This window comes from Anser brachyrhynchus (assembly GCF_964034855.1).
Source record: "Anser brachyrhynchus genome assembly, chromosome: 2".
Classification (NCBI taxonomy): Eukaryota; Metazoa; Chordata; class Aves; order Anseriformes; family Anatidae; genus Anser; species Anser brachyrhynchus.
Genome location: NC_137695.1, coordinates 130,607,383 through 130,632,040, shown reverse-complemented (window position 1 = coordinate 130,632,040; position 24,658 = coordinate 130,607,383). Strand labels below are relative to the sequence as shown.

The window sequence follows — 24,658 nt, the reverse complement described above, 5'->3', positions numbered from 1 at the left end:
TTGATACTCATACTTTATCGGAAGAAATCATCTTCAATCACCAATGATATAACTGCAAACAGTTTCTTCTTTTATTTTTATGTTTTCTCTCACTGCTTCTTGGAGCCCCTCAATGCTCTTCAAAACTTCTTGAAGCCAAAACTTTACAGAAAACCCTTGGTATCACCAGCAGGTGAAGAGAGGTGATCCTTCCACTCTACTCAGCATTGGTGAGGCTGTACCTGTAGTACTGTCCGTCCTGTCCCATCCCGTACCTGCCCCAGTACAAGAGAGGCCTATACGTAACGCAATGAGTCCAGCAGAGGGCTACCAAGATAATCAAGGGACTTGAGCATTTCTCTTTTGAGGAGAGGCTGAGAACTGTTCAGCCTGCAGAGGAGGCTCAGGGAGGATCTCACTGCCTATAAATACCTGAATGGAACGTGCAAAGAAGACAGAACTAGTCTCGTTTCAGTGGTGCCTAGAGCCAGGACAAGAGGCAATGGGCATAACCTGCAACACAGAAGGTTCCGTCGCACTATCAGGAAGCATGTCTTTACTGTGCAGGTGATGGAGCCCTGGCATAGGCTGCCCAGAGAGGGAGATCTTCAACAGCTGCCTGGACATGGTCCTGGGCAGCCTGCTCTGGGTGCCCCTGCTTGGGCATAGGAGTTGGACCAGATGGCCTCCAGAGGTCCCTTCCAACCTCAACCATTCTGTGATTCTGTTGCACTACTTTTTTTTTTTTCATTACATACATTTCTTCTGTGAGAGTGTGCACTGAATATCCCCCTAACAAATATCAGTAACAGCCTTAAACACGTTACCCGCAATTACCAGCCTTAAACCCGCAATTTCAGGGAACTCTAGTAATGTACATCTACCATTTCTTGTTGCTGTTGTAGAGCACGGGATTCTGTTGCCTTACTTCTGCTCATTCATTCGTTGCCTCTCATGCATTTTAAGGGGCAGGTAGGAGTGAAGGTGTGCATCCTTTTGTGTTAAGAGGAAAGATCCTGTCACAATTGGCTTGTGGTCCACGGCAGAGGCCTCTTTTATTTTATTTTCATGAAATGAGAGAAGTGGTAGTTTGGCAGTATGCCTGGTAGTTTTCTCCTTTTCTCTTTAAGTCCTTCCACTTTTACAAAGAAAAAAAAAAATACAGGACTCCAACCATTTTTGTCTGTTCTATAACTTCCTAATTTTCATATCTAGTTTTATCACTTTACCTCCTTTGCTGTTATTTTAACATTACAAAATGCAACTTTGCCTTCTCCAACATTCCTTAAGTATTAACTGCATTTATAAATAAAGGATGAATTCAAAGCAATGCACTTCTGAAGCTTGCAGAAAACAGAAGGAACACATAACCCACAGACACTTCTAGAACTAGCACAAAGTATAAAATAAGCTATAAATAGGAACTTACCCTGCTTGTGGGTTCACCATTCCCAGTGAGTTTTTATGAGCTGGTGATAATGTCTGAATTTTGCTCCCACTGGACCCAGACGAAGACAATGCTTTACCTGAAGAGGCACCTTACAGTTGAAAGTAATAAGGGAAATATAAGAAAGCATAAGATTCTGTTATTGGAATGATACAATTAACAATATATTTATTGTAAAACTCAAAAGAAGAGTTTTAGAAATATTATACATTATATACATATAATAAATACATTCTTCTTGTATTAAAAAATATCAAGATACTAGCACAAAACAAGTATGCTTCCAAAAGTGTATAGCAGATATGCAATTGAGAAAAAATATTCTAATAATTGGATCTGTTTCTTCAGAAAGAAAAAGGAAAGAAGTCTAGAATCAGTAAATGTACATACAGAACCCTATTGTTATCTGAAAAAAGAATAAGTCTGCAAAATATTTTTATAAATTTATGATTATATTCAGCATACAAATTAGTAGAGAATACAGCAATAGAAAAATCTGATGTAAAAAGATCAGAATTAGATATAATCATGCATTACTTCACAGAATGATTTTGCAGGTTCAAATCAGAAAATTCCTTATTTGACCTGATATATAAAACAAGAGCCCTACATGCTTAAGAGTCTTGTTGGATAGGGGCCAATCTGCAGCCATTCCATTTGTTTATTTTGCAAACAAATGCTTGCAGTTCAACAATAAATTTGGATGGGGCTTTGGGCAACCTGGTCTAGTGGGAAGTGTCCCTGCCCATGGCATGGGAGTTGGAACTAGATGGTCTTTATGGTCCATTCCAACCCAAAGCATTCTGTGATAGACATCGTATAAGTAGTTAAAAAAAAAATCAGGTTACAAAAAACATTGATTTAAAAATTGTATCTGGAAAAACAGAAGCCATCTTCTCCTCTCATGAAACACTAAGCTCCTCCTGTGAATTTTTTACTCCTTCAATTTAAATCACTGAGCAACACTGCAGAAATCCTTCCAGCTATTATACTATTTTTACTACATAGTTTGATAACTAGTATTTAGAAAAGAAATGCAAAATTGCTAACATTAATTTCTTACCTACACCTGTTTTGCTAACACCACTTGGCTGTGGTAAGCGTGATGATGATGGTGTTGATCCTGCAGAAGGCGTCTTCTTAACTGCAGCAGGCTTGTACTGTAACAAAATACAGCCTAGAAATTTAAGCAATTAAATCAAACTATCTATGTAACATGATAGGTAGTTATCTCAGGCAGGAAGGGAAAACAAACTATGATTACTTAGTAACTAACTTGTTTCTGGTACAGGGGTCACACAAGCAGTTTCTGCTGGTCTTCTTTCTTATAAAGAAATGATACTAGTAGGAAAGATTGTCCAACTTACTGGTTTTGTTTTTTTTCGTTTAACTGCATGTTTTGTGTTTTTTCTACTTTTCTACTGCTTTTATTTTTTTCCATTCATATCTCACAAGCTTAACATTACCACCTCATAACCTGGTAATTTTAAAAAGAATATTCAAGGGCAAAATCATTTTTGCCTTTTAAATCCTACTCTCATGTGTGCTCTCAGCCAGTCCAACGTGCTTCAGAATAAAGTGCAAGAATCACCAGACTAACTGCTTGTGTCTGTTTACTCTTCAAAGATTTCAGAAAAAGTTTCACCACCAAATGAAGACACACGCTTTAATTCTTCATTTGTTTTAATCACAACTTAACTATTGCAGTTCTTACCCTGATTTGCTTGACTTCTCTAAACCTCTATTTAAACAAAAATATAATAATGCTGTACCTTTATTTGTTTAGTCTGGAGAAGAGAAAACTCAGGAGAGACCTTATTGCTCTCTACAACTACCTGAAAGGAAGCTGTGGGGAGCTGGGGGTCGGCCTCTTCTCACAGATAACTAGTGATAGGACTAGAGGGAATGGCTTCAAGTTGTGCCAGGGGAGGTTCAGGTTGGAAATGAGGAGACATTTCTTCTCAGAGAGAGCAGTCAGGCATTGGGATGGGTTGCCCAGGGAGGTGGTGGAGTCACCGTCCCTGGGGGTGTTTAAGGAAAGGGTTGGATGTCGTACTTTGGGACACGGTTTAGTGCGTGATATTGGTGGTAGGTAGACGGTTGGACCAGATGATCCTGAAGGCCTTTTCCAACCTTAATGATTCTACGATTTTTATTTGTCCACTTAAGGAACTGGATTCAGAAGACTTGCACAACAGAAATTAAACTCTGTCAACAAAAACTACATTTACACTTCCTGCTACTACCCTTATCTGTCATTTTCACAAATCTCCAAATTACATCTATGACTGTTTTTGGCTTCTCAGCTGCTGCCATCTGATTTACAAATCTCCAGTTGCAACTCTCATAAGAGACCGAAAACCTCTTCCACGCTTAGGTTCTAATAAAATAATATTTTAGTGTCTAAAACAATAACATTACAGAATAAAATGGTTAATTTAAGGGCAACAAAATATTAAACAAGTTTGATTTTATATCCAATGCAAATTACAATTTAAGAAAAATGTTTCTGTTCACCTGTGTTCTAGTAGGAAGCTTCCCTTTGGTATCAGCTGCCAGTTTCCCCTTATTAGTAATACGTGCTGCTTGTTCCTTACAGAAATTGATGTGTCTGTCAGCTGCATTTTCATTAAATCTCCTCTGACAATATGGACACTGAATGTAATCTTAAAAACATAAAAGTCTAACATTAATAATGCATTTTAACAAGTGTTATTTAAAAAACAAAGTGTTTTAAAGTCTTTTAAAGACCAGCCCCAGCCCAGAGAAAATCAGCGTCTCTTAAATCTGAAAATGAAACACAGATTACTAGGGAAAAGATTATTGTCCACATGTAACACACAAGGTTGATGGATAAGAAGGAGAAGAGTGGTGGGGAATCAGAAAAAACTTATCTGAAATCAGAAATAGTTTGAGAGATGCTACTCAGCAGGGAAGGTGACCAAAGAGGTAGATCGACATGGCTGGGAATTTAGCTGGCAGGAAGTAGAGAAGAGGTTTAATAAAGAATCACAAATACAGTTCAGTTTGTTCAAGATATGAAAGTACATTGAAATCTTTCCCATACAGATAAGCTAAAGACAACAAATTCCCTTTCCTCTGGCAATTTTGAAAGAACTGAGTAATACCAACTGAAATACTGGAAATGACCATTTAAAAATAAATGAATAGAACCAGAAATATAACCTGATAACAAGATAACATGAATCAAAGAAAACACAGCGAAAATTAGGAGATAGGATAATTAGTGTCTGCATTATTTTTTCCAAGATAAATTTAGTCACACTATGAACAGTAATGCCTGCAGGAAATACTAACATTGGGAAAAAAAAGAAAAAAAAAAAAGAAAGGCTAAGTATTTAAAATCCTAAAAGATCCCTCATCTACTTCTTGGAAATATACCCCTTAAAATACACTGCCCATCAACAGTAAAGTGTTTGGGCTGCAGTTTCAGACAGATGTTTTAGTGCCTAGAGATATGAATGTTGAATTCCTCAGAATACAGTATTCTAAACCATAAACATCAACTTTGGAAGAGCTAGACACGAGCACAGCAGTTTAAATTAGTATGTTCCCAGGTGATTTTACAAGTGTATTAAACAAAACAAAGACTCAACAGTCACTGCCTCCAGAATGAATTAGATATTATACCATCCAAAATAAGATTGAGATTACATGTTACTACTCCAAATACAGCTGATCTAGTTTAAATAGTTAGCCCTTACAATAAACAAAATTTCAAATAGGTCCAATGTTTAATGGCTGGCAAACTATGAATAGTGACTCAAGAAGGGAGAGCAAAGGCCACAGGAAGAACACAGAAATCCTTCACAGAAGCGATGGCATGGGAATCTCATGTGATAACAGCAATTGTTTATTTTTACATAAACTCCACTACTGTCAGAATACTCAAATACAAACTACACCTTAACAGATGGAAAGTCAGAAGCAACAGAATTAATAACCATGATCAAACTATGACAGGCCCCAGACAGAGAAGAAAAAAAAAAAAGAATAAGAAATCCATGAAGCAAGCAACTACGGAAGCCCCTAAATCATGAAAAAGGCCATTTCTAACTAGGGCATGGCTCAATTCCGACCGAAGACCTCCAAAGCCCACTAAAGTAAATAGATCAGACAATAAAGGATTAACATGTACTCTTAAGTATGAGGGATTTTATGTTCATCCTTTGTAAAATGCTTAGCACCAGACAGCCACCTGGCTATCACAGTTGCAGAATGGTTGAGAATGAAAACTATCTCTGAAGATCATCTGGTTCAACCCCCCTGCTCAAGCATGGACACCTGGAGGAGTTTGCCCAGGACCAGACAATACAGTTGGTACAAAAGAACTGTTAAGATTCAATATAAGCTTTATACAATACAAACTAATCAGATTAAAAACAAGCAGTATACATACACAGCCAAGTTCAATGTAAATAGCGCTGACTTCAGAACCTTCTCAACATCTTCAGGCTATTCTGCACTATTTCTAAAGAAAATCCAACTGGGTGGCCTTCTCTGATGGAGTAACTGCATCAGTCAACACAGGAAGACCAACTGATGTCATCTACCTGGACTTCTGTAAGGCCTTTGACACAGTCCCACATGAAATCCTGATCTCCAGTTTGGAGGGAGATGGACTTGAAGGGTGGACCATCTGATGGATATGGAATTGGCTGGATGGCTTCATCCACAGAGTTGCAGACAATGGCTCTATGTCCAGGTGGAGGCTAGTGACCACTAGTGTCCCTCAGGGGTCTATCTTGGGACTGATGTTGTTCAGTATCTTTATTAATGACAATGTCAGTGGGATCGAATGTACCCTCAGCAAGTTTGCAGGAGAGACCAAGCTGAGTGATGCACTTGATACAACAGAAGGAAGAGATGCCATCCAAAGGAACTTGGACAAGCTTGAGAAGTGGGCCCACATGAACCACATGAGGTTCAACAAGTCCAAGTGCAAGGTGCTGCACCTGGGTCGGGGCAATCCCAGATGTAAGTAGAGCCTGGGAGAAGAACTCATTGAAAGCAGCACTGCAGAGTATAGAGAAGGACTTGGAGGTTCTGGCGGACAAAAAGCTCAACATGATGAGTCAGCAGCATGTGCTTGCAGCCCAGAAGTCCAACTGCTTCCTGAGGTGCATCAACAAGGAGCAGCCAGCAGGTCAAGGGAGGTGATCATCCTCCGCTGCTATGCCTTTGTGAAGCCCCACTTGGGGCATCCAAGCTTGCGGCCCCCAGCACAAGAAGGATGTGGATCTGTTAGAACAGGTCCAGAGAAGGGTCATGAAGATGATCAGAGGGCTGGAGCACCTCTCTGGTAAAAAAGGCTGAGAGCTGGGGATGTTCAACCTGAAGAAAAGACTCCGGGGAGACCTCATTGCAGCCTTTCGGTACTTAAAGGGGGCTTATAAAAAAGATGGAGAGAGACTTTTTACACGTACAGATAGTGACAGGACAAAGAGGAATGGTTTTAAATTAAAAGAGGGGAGATTTAGATTAGATGCTAGGAGGAAATTCTTCACTCAGAAGGTGGTGAGCCACTGGAAGAAGTTGCCCAGAGAATCTATGGATGCACCATCCATGGAAGTTTACAAGACCAGGTTGGACAAGGCCCTGGGCAACCTGGTCTAGTGGGTGGCATCCCAGCCCATGGCAGAGGGGTTGGAACTAGATGATCTCTAAGGTCCCTTCTAACCCGAGCCATTCTATGATTCTATGAAAATGTGGAACAGGAGATCAAAGAACAAGCAACACTGCTTTTTTTTTTTTCCAAACTCAAAGCAAACAGTTAAGAAGTATTAATACAGAACTTTCTCCTTCAAAAGGAAAAAAGTCTAGCAGCTACTAAGAAATAGACATGCCAAAGAAAGAGCTGAGTAGAAGAGGATGGATATACTCCATGATACCCCATGTAATTCCCATTTCCTCCTGCATGTAAAGTGGAAAAGAAGAAGCAACTGTAGCTACCCTTGCTCTTTTTCTTCTATTTGTGGGAAGGAGTCCACTGATTAATTAATGCATCTTCTCTTCATTCCTGGTTTCCTTTTCCTAAGTCTTACCCACTGCAGCAGGATGAAACCAGGAGGCTACAGACAATAAAACTCAGCTTGGGAAAGTAAAACAGAAGGAGAGAAACAGAGGTGAAATATCTTTCTCTTCCCATTACATCCTCACATTCTTTCAAGCAGATTGAACAGGGCTACTTTCTTCACTTCAAACTCGCTTGCAGTCTCTTACAGACTGGAGCTAATGGAGCACAATTTCAGTGACTTTTACAGGGTAGATTTAGTTCTGTGTTTCTCTGCTTGTAATTCAGAATCCATACAACTAGTTTATTAATGTAATTTTTTTCCATGATTAGGCATGTTTCTTAGCGTACTGAATATTATGACTTTTCACTTCTAACTATGAATGCACAATTACAATCCTAATATCGGGACTAACTCACTTCCAGCGGAGAAGCAAGGTGGGGAATACTTAAATCCTTACTTGACCATGAGCAGCCAGAAGCAAGTAGATGATTGTGTCTGTTTTTCCCCAATCTTTCTGAAAATAACCACTGAGCTGTTCAAATTGTTTAGCTCTTATGACAAGAAGGAATATATTCTCCACCCTATTATCACACCACAGAAGTTCACTGAAAAGTGTACTTCCTTCCCAATGACACCAGACTGCTTCAACGCTTTACCTAACCTCAGTTCTGAGGCTACTCAAGGACTGTCACTCACTTGCTAATACAAGCTCCAGATCTCACACACCCTAAATGCAAGTATCCCCCAACACATGACTAAGGGTCATGTGCTCTAGAGCAGTTCACTGCACAAGGCGCATACACAAAAATAAATTTCAATCTAGCAAGAAATGGAAGAGACTACACTCTAGGCTGTCAACATGTGCATTCCTACAATACATAAAGGTTGTAGGTGTCCAGAATCAGCGGCCAATTAAAAAGATAGTCTGCTCTTCCTAAGCAGATCCACTACAGGAGGTAGACATATGGTGCTGAAACAATTTGTCCAGCCTAGTGGTTTATAACACAGTGGCAAGCTGCAAGTTGGACACAACTTTCATTGCATTGAAAACAAAGTCACAGGCACTGAAAACTACAAAGGATGCTAGCCAGTCACAAGACAGCATCTGCTTAGGGATAATCATACAATAATCTTTATGAACTCATGAATATTGTGTTCCAAAAAAATTACTTTTTAATTCAAATTTTTACAAATTGTTTAAATTACAAACAAGTCTTTAAGAAACTCATTTGTTTTACATACCAGGGTCATATGATGGCGGAGGTGGTGGAGGGAGTTTTCCACCATCTTTAAGATTAAGTCCTTTGGCTGCTCGTATAGTTGCTATGAACTCCTCGTGCTTTCGTCTCCAGTTGGATGGTTTTTTGGGAGGTTCTGGCTAAGAAGCCAAAAAAGAAAGAGCTTTATATGTTTGAAGCTCTTACTTTATGCTAGGTACATCCCTTATTTTAATACACAATATTATGGTTACATTTCTTCCAGATCCTAGTTGATCTAATTTATCACAAATTGGCAGCAGAAACAAACCTTACTACGAAGCATACATATTTTGCCTAAAATGTTCATATGCAGAGTAAACCACCAGAGTAGTTTACATATGCAGAGTAACATACCCGTGGCTTAAGAGGTTTTACTGTGGGAATGTCAGTTCCTTCTGCTCTCTGTCGGCTGGAATCAAATGTCTTCCTTTTCTTTGCAGAAGTTTTTTGGCAAATTGGTCCATGCTTTTTCTACAAGCAGAAGAAATACAGGAAAATGCAGAATTTTCTCCTGATGAGTACAGTCAGACTGCTTTCACTCAAATACTTATGCCAACCATTACTTTTTGAACAGAACTACAGGAATTCACAAATGCATATACATGATCACAAAAACTCAGGAGCTGAGGAAGAAAAAAAGGGAGGCACCTGTACTTGTTCCTTGCAAATAAAAAACTGATGGTAGGTAGGCAGCATTTGCATTTGAGGGTCAAGACAGATCAGTGTCTGAAATTCACATTGACATTAAGGTCAATTTAACTTCTATTGAGACGGAAGAGGAGGGCATTCTGAAGATGGCTAGCAGAACACTTCAGTTACTAGATAAGATAGCATGATGCTCAGGCTTACATTTGCAGAGACAAGGAATAATTCTGTGGCACCAGAGCAGACGCTTTTAGAAGGACCCGAATTTTCAGAACGTGACAGGATGCCGAAATAAAATTCACCTTCTTTTAAGGAACTTCAAAACCGAGATGGCTGGAATTCTTAAGTATTTGAAAAAACAAACATCTAGATCTACTTTATTTAGCTATACTAACCATTGCTTAACTCTTGTTAACTTATCAGACCTGGAAGTCAACGGTATTCATACTACTTACCAGTGCTGCTGGAAAGAAAGTCCTTCCACAAATCCTACATGGCAACAGATCTCCAGTCTGCACTGTAACCTCACCTTAAAAACAAAAAAGCATACTTCTGTAAGACTGTTTAAATTTGCAGTAAAAAAAATTCTTCCTAGATTGCTAACCTCATACGCTTCACAGTAACAACAGCTGTCACTGTAAAAGTATGCATTCTTTGAACCACACAGAGGCTGTGCAGATCAGAAATGAAAAGCCAATATGCAAGTCCTTACATACTTTTCGAAGCAGTCAGGCCCAGTAACAAGCCGGCACGAAGTCTGATGATTTACAACATGACACTCTGCACTTTTAAAGAGATGCCTGCATATCAGCATGCATATGACTGATTCACTGTATGTCGTACTGACAGCTCAAATGGACATGGAGAGCAATGATACTGGGTATTCCTGGTTCTTTGAAAGAGAAGCACCTGTTACAGCATCAAATGGAAGCCACATCCCATCACTTATTTCTCTCTATTAAGTTAAACTATTCCACTTGCTCTTCGAAAGAAAAATTCCTGAAGGCTCTTTTTACAATCCACTTTATACAGGTTATTACTGACAGTTTACATAAGCATTTCAGAAGTGGCAATTCAAGCACTGGTACAAAAATGTAAACATTATACTTGACATACAACTGGTTAATAGAAACAGATAAAAGACTAACAAGCCAAAGTATCCAAGTCTGGGCAAGCAGGTATGTTCATATAGTATGCATTAAGCAATGGAATTGTGTAAGAGATGAAAAACTGCATAGTTTCCAAATGACAGGTATCTACTATATTTAGTACTGTAAAAGAGCTGTAGAAATATTTTTATACCATGTGTATACATCTATCAAGAGGCAGTAAATTTGGATCAAGTTTAACACTGGTTAGACTGAGTACAGAGGAAGAAATTGACATCTGCAGATGATACAGCTCCCTCTGTTTATACTGGGAAAACAGAAGCACTTTCAATTAAAATAGAAGCACTTTCAATTGACTTGTACTTCATGCAAACTAATGGTTGAAACTAGAAGTTAAGAACATAGGAAAGTTCAAAGGTTTGATCATTTTTTTGTTCCCGATTCCTCAGTGGAAAACCATTTTCCAACTAAACATACATACTTGCCAGTTAACTGTATGACCAATCCTAAAAAAAAACAGAAAACCTAACAAAACAGTTCAAGGCAAGCAAATGCACATTCAGGCAGCCTTGGTTCCCCAAAAATACATTTTTTCCCCAAATTTGAAGGTTAAAATTGAATGAGATTTCTGGTACCAATACATAACTGTTAAACCTATTCCTGTCTTTTTCAATTACTCAAATGAAATACGTGATCAGTATGTAAACATGCATGATGTATCAATATACTACAAGTTTTAAGAACTACAAGCGATACAAAATGCATTCTGCAATTTTACACATTTCTGTTCATACCATGTTTTCATTATTTATACACCTTCTCCATGTAGACATGAATAGACTCTTATCACACCATAGCAGGGCTGCACTGACAGCAATTTTGAGTCCTAAAGCTGAAGTCATAATTAAACTTCCTTTTCTGTCATCTAAATGCAAGTGTATTTGCATGCACACAAGTAAGGGGAAAGTAGGAAAGAGAAGATATTGCAGATAAATCTTGATTTTCTTCTGTTCTTGCATCTGACTTACATTTGTATGTTAGCAACACTTAATGGGAACTTTTAAATTTTTTTCCCTCTCTATTTTAAATAATCATGTCTGATTTTTTTTCCATAAGCCTCTTTCTGTAAAAATCTCAAGCCTGAGCACAACATTAGTCACAAGTAACAACATGCAAGCTGCTTGTACATAGTTCAGATGGCTGGAACCTGCCCTCATCTTTTTTTTTTTTTCAAGGGTGAAGTTGTGATGTCGTGGGCTTTCTTCAATTCTCCCAATCAAAAAATACAAGGTATGCACAGATTATGTTTTTTTCACTGCTTTATTCTTCACAGTTCTCAGCACTCTTAATAATGCTAGCAGACATCACTGCAAAGTCTTGTTAAAAAGAAAAAACAGAACTTTCTTTTATCACATTATTCTAATTTAATTCTCAGCTTTGAAGAAATTACCAGTAAGAGATGTATTTCAGGGAAATATAAAGTGATGCCATTTGTGACTTTAATAAATTAGCTGAAATAAATCACAAGTAGTGATCTTAAAATCAGGTGCATAGTACAAGATTAAGAATTTGAAAGAATTCTTACAAATATCTGCCTTAGTAAATGAAGAATGGCTTTTCCACCCCATTCTTCTATTCACTGAACTCTGGAATTCAGGTTTGCATTTAAATTCCCCATAGGAAAAAAGAAAAAGAAAAAAAGAAAGAAAGTAGTGCTCTAGGTGATCCTGCTTGGCAGGGGGGTTGGACAAGATGATCTTCAAAGGTCCCTTCTGACTTCGGCCATTCTGTGACTTGATAGATGCTTAGTGCTCTAGCAGTATTTACACACGACATACCAACAGGTAGTAACAAAAGCAAGTTAGCACTCCCTGCAGCTACAGTTACAGGGCTGTACTTCCCTGAGGCATTCCTAACCCTCTGTCGCTGCTGCCAGGCAGGATCATATTTGCCAGGAGCTGTTGCTACTGCCACACCTTTCCTCCCCATAATACAGATCACTGACCCAAAACCAAAAGGAAGTTACTTTAAAAAAAAGTTGAAGCTGTACTGAAAATGGGAAGCCCACAGTCCTTTAGATCTGCACACCTTCATTCCTTTCTCAATTTCCTCTTCTTTAAAGTAAAAAAAAAACAACAACAACAAAAAAAAAAATAAAATCTTAACATTTCTCTCTCCTGGGCTCCAAGTCTTCCCTTACAGAGAGGTGAGCTACACCAACAAGAAACCTGGTAATTTTAAAACAAAACATGGGATTGAAATTGTTAAAGTAGGAAAAGAGTTGGTGGGGAACTTTTTTTTCCTTGAAGACATTCATGTAAGATACCTAATGCAGTCAGTCTGTATACTTGTTATGCAGAAGCTATGTAAGTAACAAGTGACATAAATTAACAAAATAAAGGAGAGAAAAATGCTTAACATTTTCTCAGTAATGTTAAAAGTTAGTATTTCCAAGACTAGCAATAAAGAGGATAATCTGGCACTTAGGGACATGGTTTAGTGGGTGATATCGGTAGTAGGGTGATGGTTGGACAAGATGATCTTGAAGGTCTCTTCCAACCTTAATGATTCTATGGTTCTATGATGATTCAAAACAGTAGCGTGTAAGCAACTACGGATGGACAATTTCTTGTATTAGGACTGAGTTTCGGTATCTGAGTAATTTTCTGTTATTACAAGTAGCATTGTGTGGTAGGTACCATCCTATTCTTTATTATTATTATTTTTATTGCAAAACCGCCATTTTGGTACATGGTAACTTCCGTGTGCACCTACCTGCTTACACCAGAAAGCACACGGGAATTAGGTCTGAAGATGCATCTTGCTTCTGTTCTTTTACATAAAGAATAGAATGAAATTACCTCAAAGCCAGTCTTAAAAATAAACCCAGGGCACAGGATGGGAGGTGGAGGTCAGTCCCTGTGGCTGAGGGGCAGCCTTTCTCTCTGGCAAGCCAAATGGCCCAGGGGAGCCAGCCCCAGAAAAGGGGCCCTCAGCCCCCCCCAACCCTCCTCCTTCTTCCACAAGTGCATCTTCCAGGCCGCTCCCAACGCAGCTGCCTTTGGCCACGCATCACAGAGGCTTGCTGAGGTCACAGTGGCCACCACTGCCCCGCTTTTGCTCCGGGCCCTATAAAACTGGACCCCTACAGCTGGCCCACCACCTAGCTTCTAGGCCCTCTGACAGCCAGCTCGTGTGGCAGGAAGAAGACCAGAAGCAGGAAGGTAAGTGGCAGCCCTCCTCAGTGTGGGTGGACAGAGATGCAGTCCCAGAAAGAGAAAAAAAATCAGGACGGCCAAAGCCCAGCACAAGCTCAACCTGGCCCCTATGGTCAAGGATAACAAAAAATGTTTTTATAAATATATTAATGGAAAGAGGAGGGCCAAGGAGAATCTTCATTCTTTACTGGATGCAGACAGGGAACCTGACTACTGAGGATAAGGAAAAGGTTGAGGTTCTTAACGCCTTCTTTGCATGTCTTTACTAGCCAGACCACTTATCCTCGGGGTACTCAGCCTCCCGACCTGGAAGTCTGGGACAAGGAACAAAAGAACCCCCCCACAGTTCAGGTGGAAACAGTTAGAGACTTGCTGCTCCATCTGGACCATCACAAGTCCATGAAGCCAGATGGGATCCACCCAAAGGTGCTGAGGGAGCTGGCAGATGTGATTGCTGGGCCACTTTCCATTGTCTATCAGCGGTCATGGTCATCCGGAGAGGACCCAGATGACTGGAGACGTACTAATGTGACGCCCATCTAGAGGAAGGAGGAGCCAGGGAACTACAGGCCGATCAGCCTGACCTTGGTGCCAGGAAAGGTGATGGAACAGGTCACCTTGAACGCAATCATGTAATGTATGTGGGACCACTGCGAGATCAGGCCCAGTCAGCATGCGTTCATGAAGGGCAAGTCCTGCCTCACCAACCTCATCTCCTTCTAAGACCGGGTGACCCGCCTGGTGGATGAGGGACAGCCTGTTGGTGTAGTCTGCCTAGACTTCAGCAAAGCCCTTGTCACAGTCTCCCATAGTATTCTCCTGGAGAAGCTGGCAGCCCACGGCTTGGACAGGTACACTCTTTGCTGGGTTAAAAACTGCCTGGATGGCTGGGCCCAAAGTGAATAGAGTAAAACCCATCTGGTGACCAATCACCAGTGGCGATCCCCAGAGGTCAGTGTTGGGGCCCACCCTCTTTAAAATCTCTATTGATGACTTGCATGAGGGAATTGAGTGCACCCTCAATAAGTTTGCAGACAACACCAAGATGGAGGGAAGTGTCAAGGGTGGGGGGGGAAGTGTCAAGTGTCAGAGGGTAAGAAGTCCCTGCAGAGGGATCTGGACAGATTGGATGGATGTGCAGATGCCAATGGGATGATGTTCAACAGGGCTAAATGCCCCGTCCTGCACTTTGGCCACAACAACCCCATGCAGTGCTACAGGCTTGGGGGAGAGTGGTTGGAAAGCTGGGCAGAGAAAAAGGATCTGGGGGTGGTGGTCAATGCTCACATGAACATGAACCAGCAGTGTGTCCAGGTGGCCAAGAAGGCCAACGGCATCCTGGCTTGTATCAGGAATAGTCTGGCCAGCAGGAGCAGGGAGGTGATCATTCCCCTGTACTCACCTCTGGTGAGGCCGCACCTCGAGTGCTGGGTTCAGTTTCGGGCCCCTCACTACAAGAAGGACATCGAGGCTCTGGAAGGTGCCCAGAGAAGGGCTACGAAGCTGGTGAAGGGCCTGGAGCACAAGTCCTGTGAGGAGCGGCTGAGAGAACTGGGGTTGTTTAGTCTGGGGAAGAGGAGGCTCAGGGGGGACCTTACTGCTCTCCACAACTACCTGAAAGGAAGCTGTGGGGAGCTGGGGGTCGGCCTCTTCTCACAGGTAACTAGTGATAGGACTAGAGGGAATGGCCTCAGGTTGTGCCAGGGGAGGTTCAGGTTGGAAATGAGGAGACATTTCTTCTCAGAAAGAGCAGTCAGGCATTGGGACGGGTTGCCCAGGGAGGTGGTGGAGTCACTGTCCCTGCGGGTGTTCAAGGAAAGGTTGGACCTGACACTTAGGGACATGGTTTAGTGGGTGACATTGGTAGTAGGGTGATGGTTGGACCAGATGATCTTGAAGGTCTCTTCCAACCTTAATGATTCTATGGTTCTATGATCTTTTTCATTGAAATTAATTATTTTGGCCATAGTTTTCCAGCACAACTATGACAAAAAAAAACAGTAAGAAAAAAAAAATCTTGTTCTGAGTGATTAGCCTGATAAAATGAAAAAGAAGTAAACAAAAACAAAAAATTTATAGCTGAAAACTTTGGGATTTCTAGGAGAAGATCAGATCTCTTTTTTTTTAATCTCCCTAATGAAAAGTTAAAAGAAACAGGTTGCATTGACATCACAAATAACATCAGTAACGTATTTTCTAAAGCAGCAACTGAAAATTTAGCAGTGGATGGCTGAATTTAGCAGTCTTTAAGGAACTATTTTCCTGATATGCCACTCCTCAGTGCATATAAGCCTCCCAAATGAGGATAAATCACACATGCGACATATCTGTTAAGGAGCACTAGCCTACTCTTCTAGTACTTCATGCTTCCTCCTGGTTGTACCAGCAAGACAACCCTGAAGATGAACCAGGAATTCACTAGCCAGCTTCATGGCTGTGCACTGGAAATCTCTCCTGCCATGGCTACCTTCCAGCAACAATGCAGGGATTGCTCTTATTTTGATTACACAACCACAGAAGACCCAAGACTCAGCAGCTACATTTCCCTTTCCTTTTCCCTATTTGTAATATCCCTTATCACCAGCAGTTTACATGCTGGTGTTAAACATGAATAAATGCAGTTAACTTAGAGAAGGACATAATTATTACTGTTTAGATAAACACACTTCGGGAGAAGAGAATTAGGTTCAGAATGGTTATGTCTATACCAACGGAAGAAGTATTTTTGTTGAAGTGATGCCAGCACTATGATATACAGCTTTATACCCTACTCTCCTACTGTCTGCCTGAAACCAGCTCTTAAAAAGAGAGTTCAACTTACTAAGATGCTGGCTGTCCAAATTAAACAAACTGACTGGGAGTTTTATTACCAACACTCTTTGCTTAATTCTCAGACTCTTATTACCTGTATTTCTAAACTGTCCTTGTCAGAGCTTTGCCTCCATCAGCTAATCGCTGAGTACAACCCTGAGTAAACTTTTTTCCTACCTGCTCGTGGAGAAGTTACTGCACACTTTCCTTTTGAATATGGTCACTGTCCAGTCACACATATAGGGCTGTGGGGAAATATACTGATACAGTCAAAGCTAGCATAATGCTAGCTCCGACTGTCACGTTTTAGATTTAAGCAGTTGTGTAAACAGACTCCACACCTAGAAGGAACAGAAGCCTTCAGTACTGCTGAACTGCGATTGAAGGAAGTTTCGTTACAGCTTTCTCTTTTGGAAAGCTCTTTGTTCCCATGTCATGTCTGCACTTAGATACGAAACGCAGAATGCTCCAAAGAAACAAGGCTGCAAAGATTAAAGCAGCACTTAGCCTTAATAACAGCATTTTGTCATGTGAAAACTGTTTGACTATCCTTCAAAACCTTTAATTTATCTGCAGCAATGGCAGTACTAAACGTCTTTGGTCAGACAACTGTGATGATCAGAACACCAAGCCTCACTGCGTTCAAACTTGCAGAAACACTCCAGCACAATTTCCAGCTTTGAGATCACCTACTCAAACCCAAGTGGTCTACAACCACTGAAAGTTAGTAGTCAAAGAGTGCTTGCCAAATTTTTCTTCAAAATTTCATTACTTTTAGCACAAGTCCCATCCCATCTCCAAAAGCAAGTCATTTTTTCCACTTAGTTCTGTATACTTCAGGTACAAAAAAAGTTTCAGTGCACATACTCCCCTCAGTAACTGAGGAACTGCATCTTCAAGCCACAGCATCTACGCTGTCATTCTCCAACCTATGTCCACTAATCAGCACTGACTGGGTTATATTTTTTAATCAACACAGTAACTAACAGCATTCATCATGGAGAAGACCGATGATAAATAGCATAAACAAGACTCACCCCAAAAAAAATACTGATGCCGTGATACAGGTAGTGAAACACTTGTCTGAACAGCTTAGCTTAGTACACAAATTTTAATGAGCGTTGAATAATTAAAAGATTAATGTACAAAAGTAGAAAAAAATGAAAAAACAGGATGTTAGTTCTGCAAATTTTTGGTATTTTGATAAAGTTAATTCTGAGGTAAAAGTGAAAGAAAAGGACATCAAACTGCTTAACAATGGGCAGTACTTGCAATATCTTGCTGAAGACTGTTTGACGGGAATGATTTATCCCACCAAGCCAATCCTTCGTAGTCTATGTCATTCACTAGTTTGTGGGAAGAGTTAGAGAAAGCAAGAGGAAATCATAGTAAGCTCTCTTCCTATTCAAACTTTTTGTATACTTCGAAGTTTTTATGCAATCGGGTTGTCCACAATGAACAGCAAACCATTCTTCTTCTATCTACTTCTATCTGCACTTAATTTTACAGGAAAGACTGACGAACTCTTCATCTAATTCTGTATTGACAATGGAGTCTAATCTTGTGTAAACCTGTCACTTCTGCTTCCAAAAGATAACAAAAAGCAGCAAAACTTCAATTTCTTCAAGCTGAAAAGCTTCAGTAAGGCTTTCATAGTACCTCATATGTTTTTATGTCAGCTTTCCAGCCTGACAATGCAAGTGCACTATATTTGTCAAAACTGCTGTTCTTGCACTGAACACGAGCCTGATGATGGTAAGTTCTGTATTACTTCCTTGAAAATAATATCAAGGGGAGCCCCACTGCCTCAAAGTGACAACCTGGAGGAGGATTCTATGAAGAAGTTATTTTTGTGACTGAGAAACGAATTGCATGCAGTTATGAATGGTTGTAATAGCAGCACATGCACAACTCACAGGGTATGTTTCTCTCTTCTCTGTCTACCCTGCCTTCTTCCCTTCATTGAATGAAGTGTAACTTCTGATGTGAAAACATGCTGATGTCACACTAAGTATCCTTAAAAACAACCAGCTCTCCTGGATCCTCTTCTTTCTAGGACTGTACCTCATGGGATTCTTCAAAGCTGATCCCTAAACAGGCCAGAATCTCCTCAAGTCCAGGTTTGTGATCCTGCTTTTTGCCCCGCTCAATCTTCTCAGGATCCTTCATTCAACTCCTTCATTCAACCACCTCATGGTCCCTGCAGGGAAGGCTGCCCCAGCTCTCACATCTTGAGCAAACACTTCCTTTGTTGTGGCTCTGAAGTGCCGCAGGAGTGCCTCCTCTTGTCACCCCCTTGATCAGCTGGGTCAGGAAGTTCCCATCAACACACATGAGAAGCATTCTGGCTCATTTGTGCCCTGCTGTGCCATCCCTCCAGCAGGTAACAGCATGGGTAAAGTCCCCCATGAGGGCCAAGGCCTGTGAATCTGAGGTTCCTTCCAGGTACCTGAAGGAGACCTCACCTTCTTCCTGACCAGGTGGCTTGTAGCAGACACACACAACATGTCCCACATTGGTCTGCCTGCTAACCCTGATCCATAAGCTCCCAGCTGGCTCCTCATCTGTCCCACAGTAAAGCTCCACGTACTCCCGCTGCTCTCCCACATAAAAGGCAGCCTCCCCACTTGCCATCCAGCTGGTTCTTCCTGAAGAGCCCGTCTCCAGCCACCGCAGCGCTGCAGTCACAACCACCTGCGTGTGATCCCAGTGAGACCGTAGCCCTGTAACTGCGTGCAGACCTCCGATTCCTCCCATCTTCCATCATCCTCCCTCCCATACCGCTCCCCACGCTGAGTGCTCACATACAGGCACTTGGGAGAGGCACTCAGTCATGTCACCTAACCAGAAAAATCTCTGAGAGCTTCCCCTGTAATGCATATGGAGACACAGCAAAGCTCAGGGCAACTAAGTAGCGCTATTTGATCGATTTGACTTCTGAATACATTATTTGGTCTTCTGTTAATGAGCTTTAACATCAACCACTAGCCACGAGAAAGCACGTGACCCGTAAAAAAATCAATGTATGGTTAAAGAGTTCTATTTTGGCATCATGAGCTTGCCGTCCTCCTGCGTTTGGCTGCAAGCATCATGACAGCAGGCAGGCATGCAGCAAAGACTGGCCTTCTGGCTCTGACCTTACGCCAAGGCAGCTCCAAGCAGCTCCTAATAACCACACACACTACCACTACTCAAAAGCACTTGGACAGAACAGTCCCAATCTAAGTCTGCCTGTTTGTCAGAGTATTACCTGGTTAACGGACTAACACAATGTGGTTAAAATAATGTTGATAATAAGCTTCATTTATAATAATAATAGTACTCAATATATTATTTTTAAGGAATTTCTTTAAAAAGTAAGCTCTCCTCCATCAACTGTTGAACATAGTCCTGGAACCAGATTTTAATGAAATGAAACAACAGCTTTTGATAACAACCACCCCATAGTGTGCAGGTAAAATACACTCTTCTTCCCACTTTATTTAACCCATTGAGTTCAATGACTAGATCAAGCCAGTTTCTGCAATTTAAGTTAAAAATGCACAGGGATATGATCCACTAGCTCTAAGATGCTGAAGAAACAATAATCTGAAACAGCTGAACTCCTGTATATGCATTTTCCTTCCCTTCCTTTAAAAGTGAAATATATTCTGATAACACACTTCCCCTATCACAGAAGCCTACGTTTAGTTTTCAGAACTGTTCTTCAAGTAAAACACTTTGTTTCAGTTTCTTCTCCAAAACAAACATTAACCAAAAATATAATTGCCTTGGAAAAAGTAAACATGTCCACATTTATTCAGCATATTAAATGTAAAAATTAGATCACTCAGCAGAGGCGCAATTATGCATTAAAGAGCAGTTTGATGCAAAGTCATACTTATTATTGTGCATTAATAGCTACCAGACTAACAGATTCTTCAAAATATATATACCTTTTAAATATATATATATATATACACACACCTTGATAATAGTTTTACATTTCAAAATGTCTTTGGTAGTTTCCAACTTGCCTTTTTTTTAGAACCGTACCATAAAATTAATTTTAATTCTGCCTTTGGACAGATTACACACTTTGAGGAAAAAAAAAAAGCCAAAATGTAACAAAAAGGCAGAAGGCTCTCTTAAATGCAGCTTAAGAAAATGGCTGCCAAAGTAAGGAGGCTGCTGTACACATCCAGAGAGGCAAGACAAAGATGTACGCTAAAGGAAAAGGAAACTCACTTTAATATTATTTTGTTTTCAAACAGAAATAATTTCCTACGGTATGACAAGAAAAGAAAAAAGGAAAGGAGAGTGGGCATTGGCTCTTTCAGAAATTCTGTGAAAGCAAGCATGTGTGCTTGCATCCAATGGTTTTACTCAGATAAAACCCCACAGCAGAACGCCTGAACCATTTGGGGTGGGGCATGTCAGCCACGATAAGCGAAGGGTCCAGCGACAAACGCTATTTCAGCACAGATCCCAGCTCCTGCGAGAAGGTGCTGTACAGCAAGCCTTATTCTTAACAGACCTCCAGGGCACACCCAGATTGCTCAGAGACTAAATGCTTAATCACAGCAGTCCCTGCTTGGCACCCGCAAGGGAAAGCTCTGGGCTGGAGACTGCAGGCTATTTCCTGAGCAAGCAGCCACCCGTCCCTTTCCAGCCACAACCAGCCTGCCCCAGCTGCTGCAGCGAGGGCTGGAGGAGGCCAGTGGGGCTGGGCAAGCACAGCCATTACCTACCACAGGGAGCTGAACTTTCTCCCTCGGACACAGCTGCCCCGTGCCCTTTATTCCTTAGGCAGCAGCAGTGCTGACCCGCTGGGTCGGGCTGTGAACAAGTGTGAGAAGAGGCATTTCGTCAGCTCAAGCAGCTGTTGCCAGCATCCTCCCAGAAAAAAAGCAACAGACTGGAGAGCAGTCAAACGTGCCAGTGTGACAGTGACAGCTTCTTCCCTGCCAGCCAGCAGTGACAGCCACAAGCACATGTTGGCCCGTCAAGAACGGTCCTGCCATTCAGCACGTGCTGGACTGCCCCGGACAGGGCTTTTCAGCTCACCTTACTGTATTTTGCAGGCACAGAGAGCCTACTGCTCTAAGCATTTAGTGGTGAAAATTAAATGGAAATCGAGAAACAGCCAAACACCAAGGCGACAACAGAGTAACAAATGTCACACTAGGAACTTGAGATTTAAGTTTTGAAGTGTACATCAGACTTGTCACTTGTAGTGACGTGTGTGCACTAATTCCTTTTTACAAAGCTCACAATCCTAAATTTCACTTTCAGCATCAGTGTAGTAATACAGCAATGCTGGTGTACAGATAAAATAATAAAGCACACTCCAAAAAAAAAAAAAGTGAATTTGGGAAGATACATTTAAGTCACACAGAAACCTATTTTGCTATTTCACTGAACATTTAAACTTGCACACAGCAAGAAAAATGCAATCACAACACCAGAAATATGAATCAGCTTTTAAATGTCACCAATGCATATCCACAATCCAAGTAATACGCATTCAACTCTCCACATCATGGAAAGAATCGTTATTAACTGTGTAAAGTTATTTCTTATTAAAAGCATGCTTGCACAATCAGAAATAGATCCCACATCTATATTGCTGAGCTTCCGAAAATTAGCGCACCAGCTTCGGAAGGCTGAAAGCCCAGGCCAAGCACCTCCAGCCTGAGGGGGCCTTCCACAGCCATAAAAACACGCCAGCAGGCTGCAGCCAAAAGCCCAAGTCCTGCCCCCACCGTAATTACATCCCTCACACTCAGAACTGCCAGCACCAGCTGTACAGATCAGCTCTGGGAATTCATTTTGCTAAGCCCCAACCCAAGACAGGGAGCAGGCAGACAGATTTCAGGAGCAGCCCATGCTTCCACATGCAATAAATATGACTGTGGAAGTGTGCTCCTAAGTACAGGCTTAATCTAAAATGGCAACCAGCAATGTTCTGCTGACTGCCAGTAAAGCAATAACAACAAAAGCATGATACCCAAGTGAAATAATTCATTATTGCTATTGGCTTTGCCTTCATTTTCCTCTCTTGAGGCTGCCTCCCTACACAAACTGCACTCGAGCCCAATCTATGTGCATCAGAGATGGCTTAAAGTGAAAAACTGTGCAAAAGCCCTGTTTACTTATGTACACTGCAGCTCAAGCAACATTGACAAATCATGTTTTGAAGAAAAAAAAGTATTTTGTGTTTTGTCAATGTTTAAAGAAAAAAAGTACAAACTGACCCACAAAGATGCAGAGAATTATACTGCTCAGTTTCAAGAACTTTAATACTCAAGGACACTGAATAACAGGGTGGGATGTGAGTCTTCAGAACCAAAGGTCACCTCGAGTTTTAGAAACGTATTATTACCTGAGCTATTCTTAAATTAATCTTGAGTGTTCAGAAGGAACATTCCACATCACGGAAAACAACATTACTTTGATAAGCCTAGCTTCTGAAAGTACTTTGAAGAAAAGCATCAGAGAGTAAACATGAGAGTTAGCTCTACAATTTAACATTCTTCCTCCTACCACTCCCTGTGCCTACTGAAATACAAAGAAAATGTAAACCAGCTCCAGAAGTCAGAACAGTGAGAAATTCTACCCCAAGAACAAAATTTTTCAGGCTTCCGCTGTAACCTGTAGGTCATTTTTCTTCCCACCGTCTGTTATGAAGGTACCAGAGCTTATAGAACACAGCTGGCATAGCTGGCCTTGCTAAGCTAGCTCACAGCCAAACCAATTGATTGATGAGCTGCAGATGATATGCAGTCCCAGCTGCAGTCAAACACATTGCTGACTCAAAATTAAAGCAGGCTTTCCCCTTCTGGACAGGCAGCATGGGATTGTCATCAGTCAGAGACAAAAAAAAGGATTATTTGATAAAGCACTGGACAGTCTTTCAAATTTAATTAATAGACGTTAATAGTAAGCAAGGCATAAGAGTAAATTAAATAAGAGAGAATCTTTTTGGATTTGAATGCCAAATCATGTTGCCCAGATTTATTGCCTTGACGAAGTCACTAGCCACAAGAACAGTCTGACTGTGAAATCTATTAAGGAAAGAAGACAGGTATTCATTGAGAATTACCTCTGTTCTCCAACTGTGCTAGAAGGGACACAGAACAAAGGCTAGCTGGTGCTCCCTCCTATTTAAACACTCAATTACCTTTAGTGAAGCACAGCCTGGAAGCCTTAATAACTATTTTGCGACAGCTACTCAGAACAGGCCTGTATTTTTCTTTTCTCTTTTTTTTTTTTTTTTAAATATGGCTAAAGCAGCTCGTAAAGCACAGTAACGACAGACCTACTGACATGTTCTGAAGGCGAGCCGCAACTTCTAGAATCCCAAGCCGATACCGATGGATACTCTGAAAAGCAACGACACCTTAATTCATCCGGCACAGCGTGAAGTTGCCAACAGTGCCAGCAAACACACACCTAGTGCACTGACCACTTCCCCAGCATTATGAGCGTACCCTGACACCCAGCTCAGTCCTCTGCCTGCAGAAACAAAAGGCAGCAGGCACGGGCTCCACGCAGCCCTGCCGGGCCCCAGCACCCCGGCAGCGGCCCGGGGGCAGCGGGGCTCCCACACCACCCGCGGCCGGGCTGCGGCGGCGAGGCAGGGCCGGAGACAAAGCGCGGCCCTGCCCGCCGGGCTCCGCGCGGGGCCGCCGCCCCGTTCTCCGCTCGCCACCCCAAAACCGGCGCCCGGCGCGGCCCCTCACCTTCCAGCCCCTCCATGGCGCAGCCCCGACCGCTGCCACCAACGCCCGGCTCGGCCCGGCCCGGCCCAGCCCCGCCGCCGCTGCCGTGGCAACGCCGCCACCGCCCGGCCCGCCAACATCCGCCGCTGCCATTGGGCGGGCGGCGCGGGCGGGCCCGGCCCTCACCGCCCCTCGGGGCTGACAGACACCAGCAGGGCTCCATTGCGCACCCGAACGCCTCAGCTGGTTTTCCCCTAGCTCCTCCCGATTTTTTAAATCTCCAAATATGTAGCAGCAAAGCATTTCAAGATTTTTTTTTTTTTTCTGTAAAGCCTTATTTCGGAATTAATTTTTAACATCTTTCATTTGAGTTGGTGGTAGCAATCTGCTATGAGCAACTAATAAAGTTTTTCTGCACAATCAACAGTAAACCTTACTGAAATTACCAC

General features: G+C 41.7%; 1 protein-coding gene across 2 annotated transcripts in view; it reads right to left on the bottom strand.

Moving 5' to 3' along the window:
- The window catches only part of ZC2HC1A (zinc finger C2HC-type containing 1A), a 43,900-nt gene extending 19,453 nt beyond the window's left edge, over positions 1-24,447 (bottom strand). The window contains exons 1-8 of one of the 2 annotated variants that reach the window (XM_080579442.1): positions 23,979-24,224; positions 23,807-23,870; positions 9,824-9,897; positions 9,078-9,194; positions 8,707-8,842; positions 3,944-4,092; positions 2,490-2,586; positions 1,409-1,517 (exon numbers count right to left, since the gene is read on the bottom strand). In XM_080579442.1, coding sequence (XP_080435568.1) covers positions 1,409-1,517; positions 2,490-2,586; positions 3,944-4,092; positions 8,707-8,842; positions 9,078-9,194; positions 9,824-9,897; positions 23,807-23,816 — 692 coding nt within the window. In that variant the 5' untranslated portion in view covers positions 23,817-23,870; positions 23,979-24,224. The other variant, XM_080579441.1, reaches the window with a different exon arrangement.
- Between the last annotated feature and the right edge of the window lie 211 nt (positions 24,448-24,658).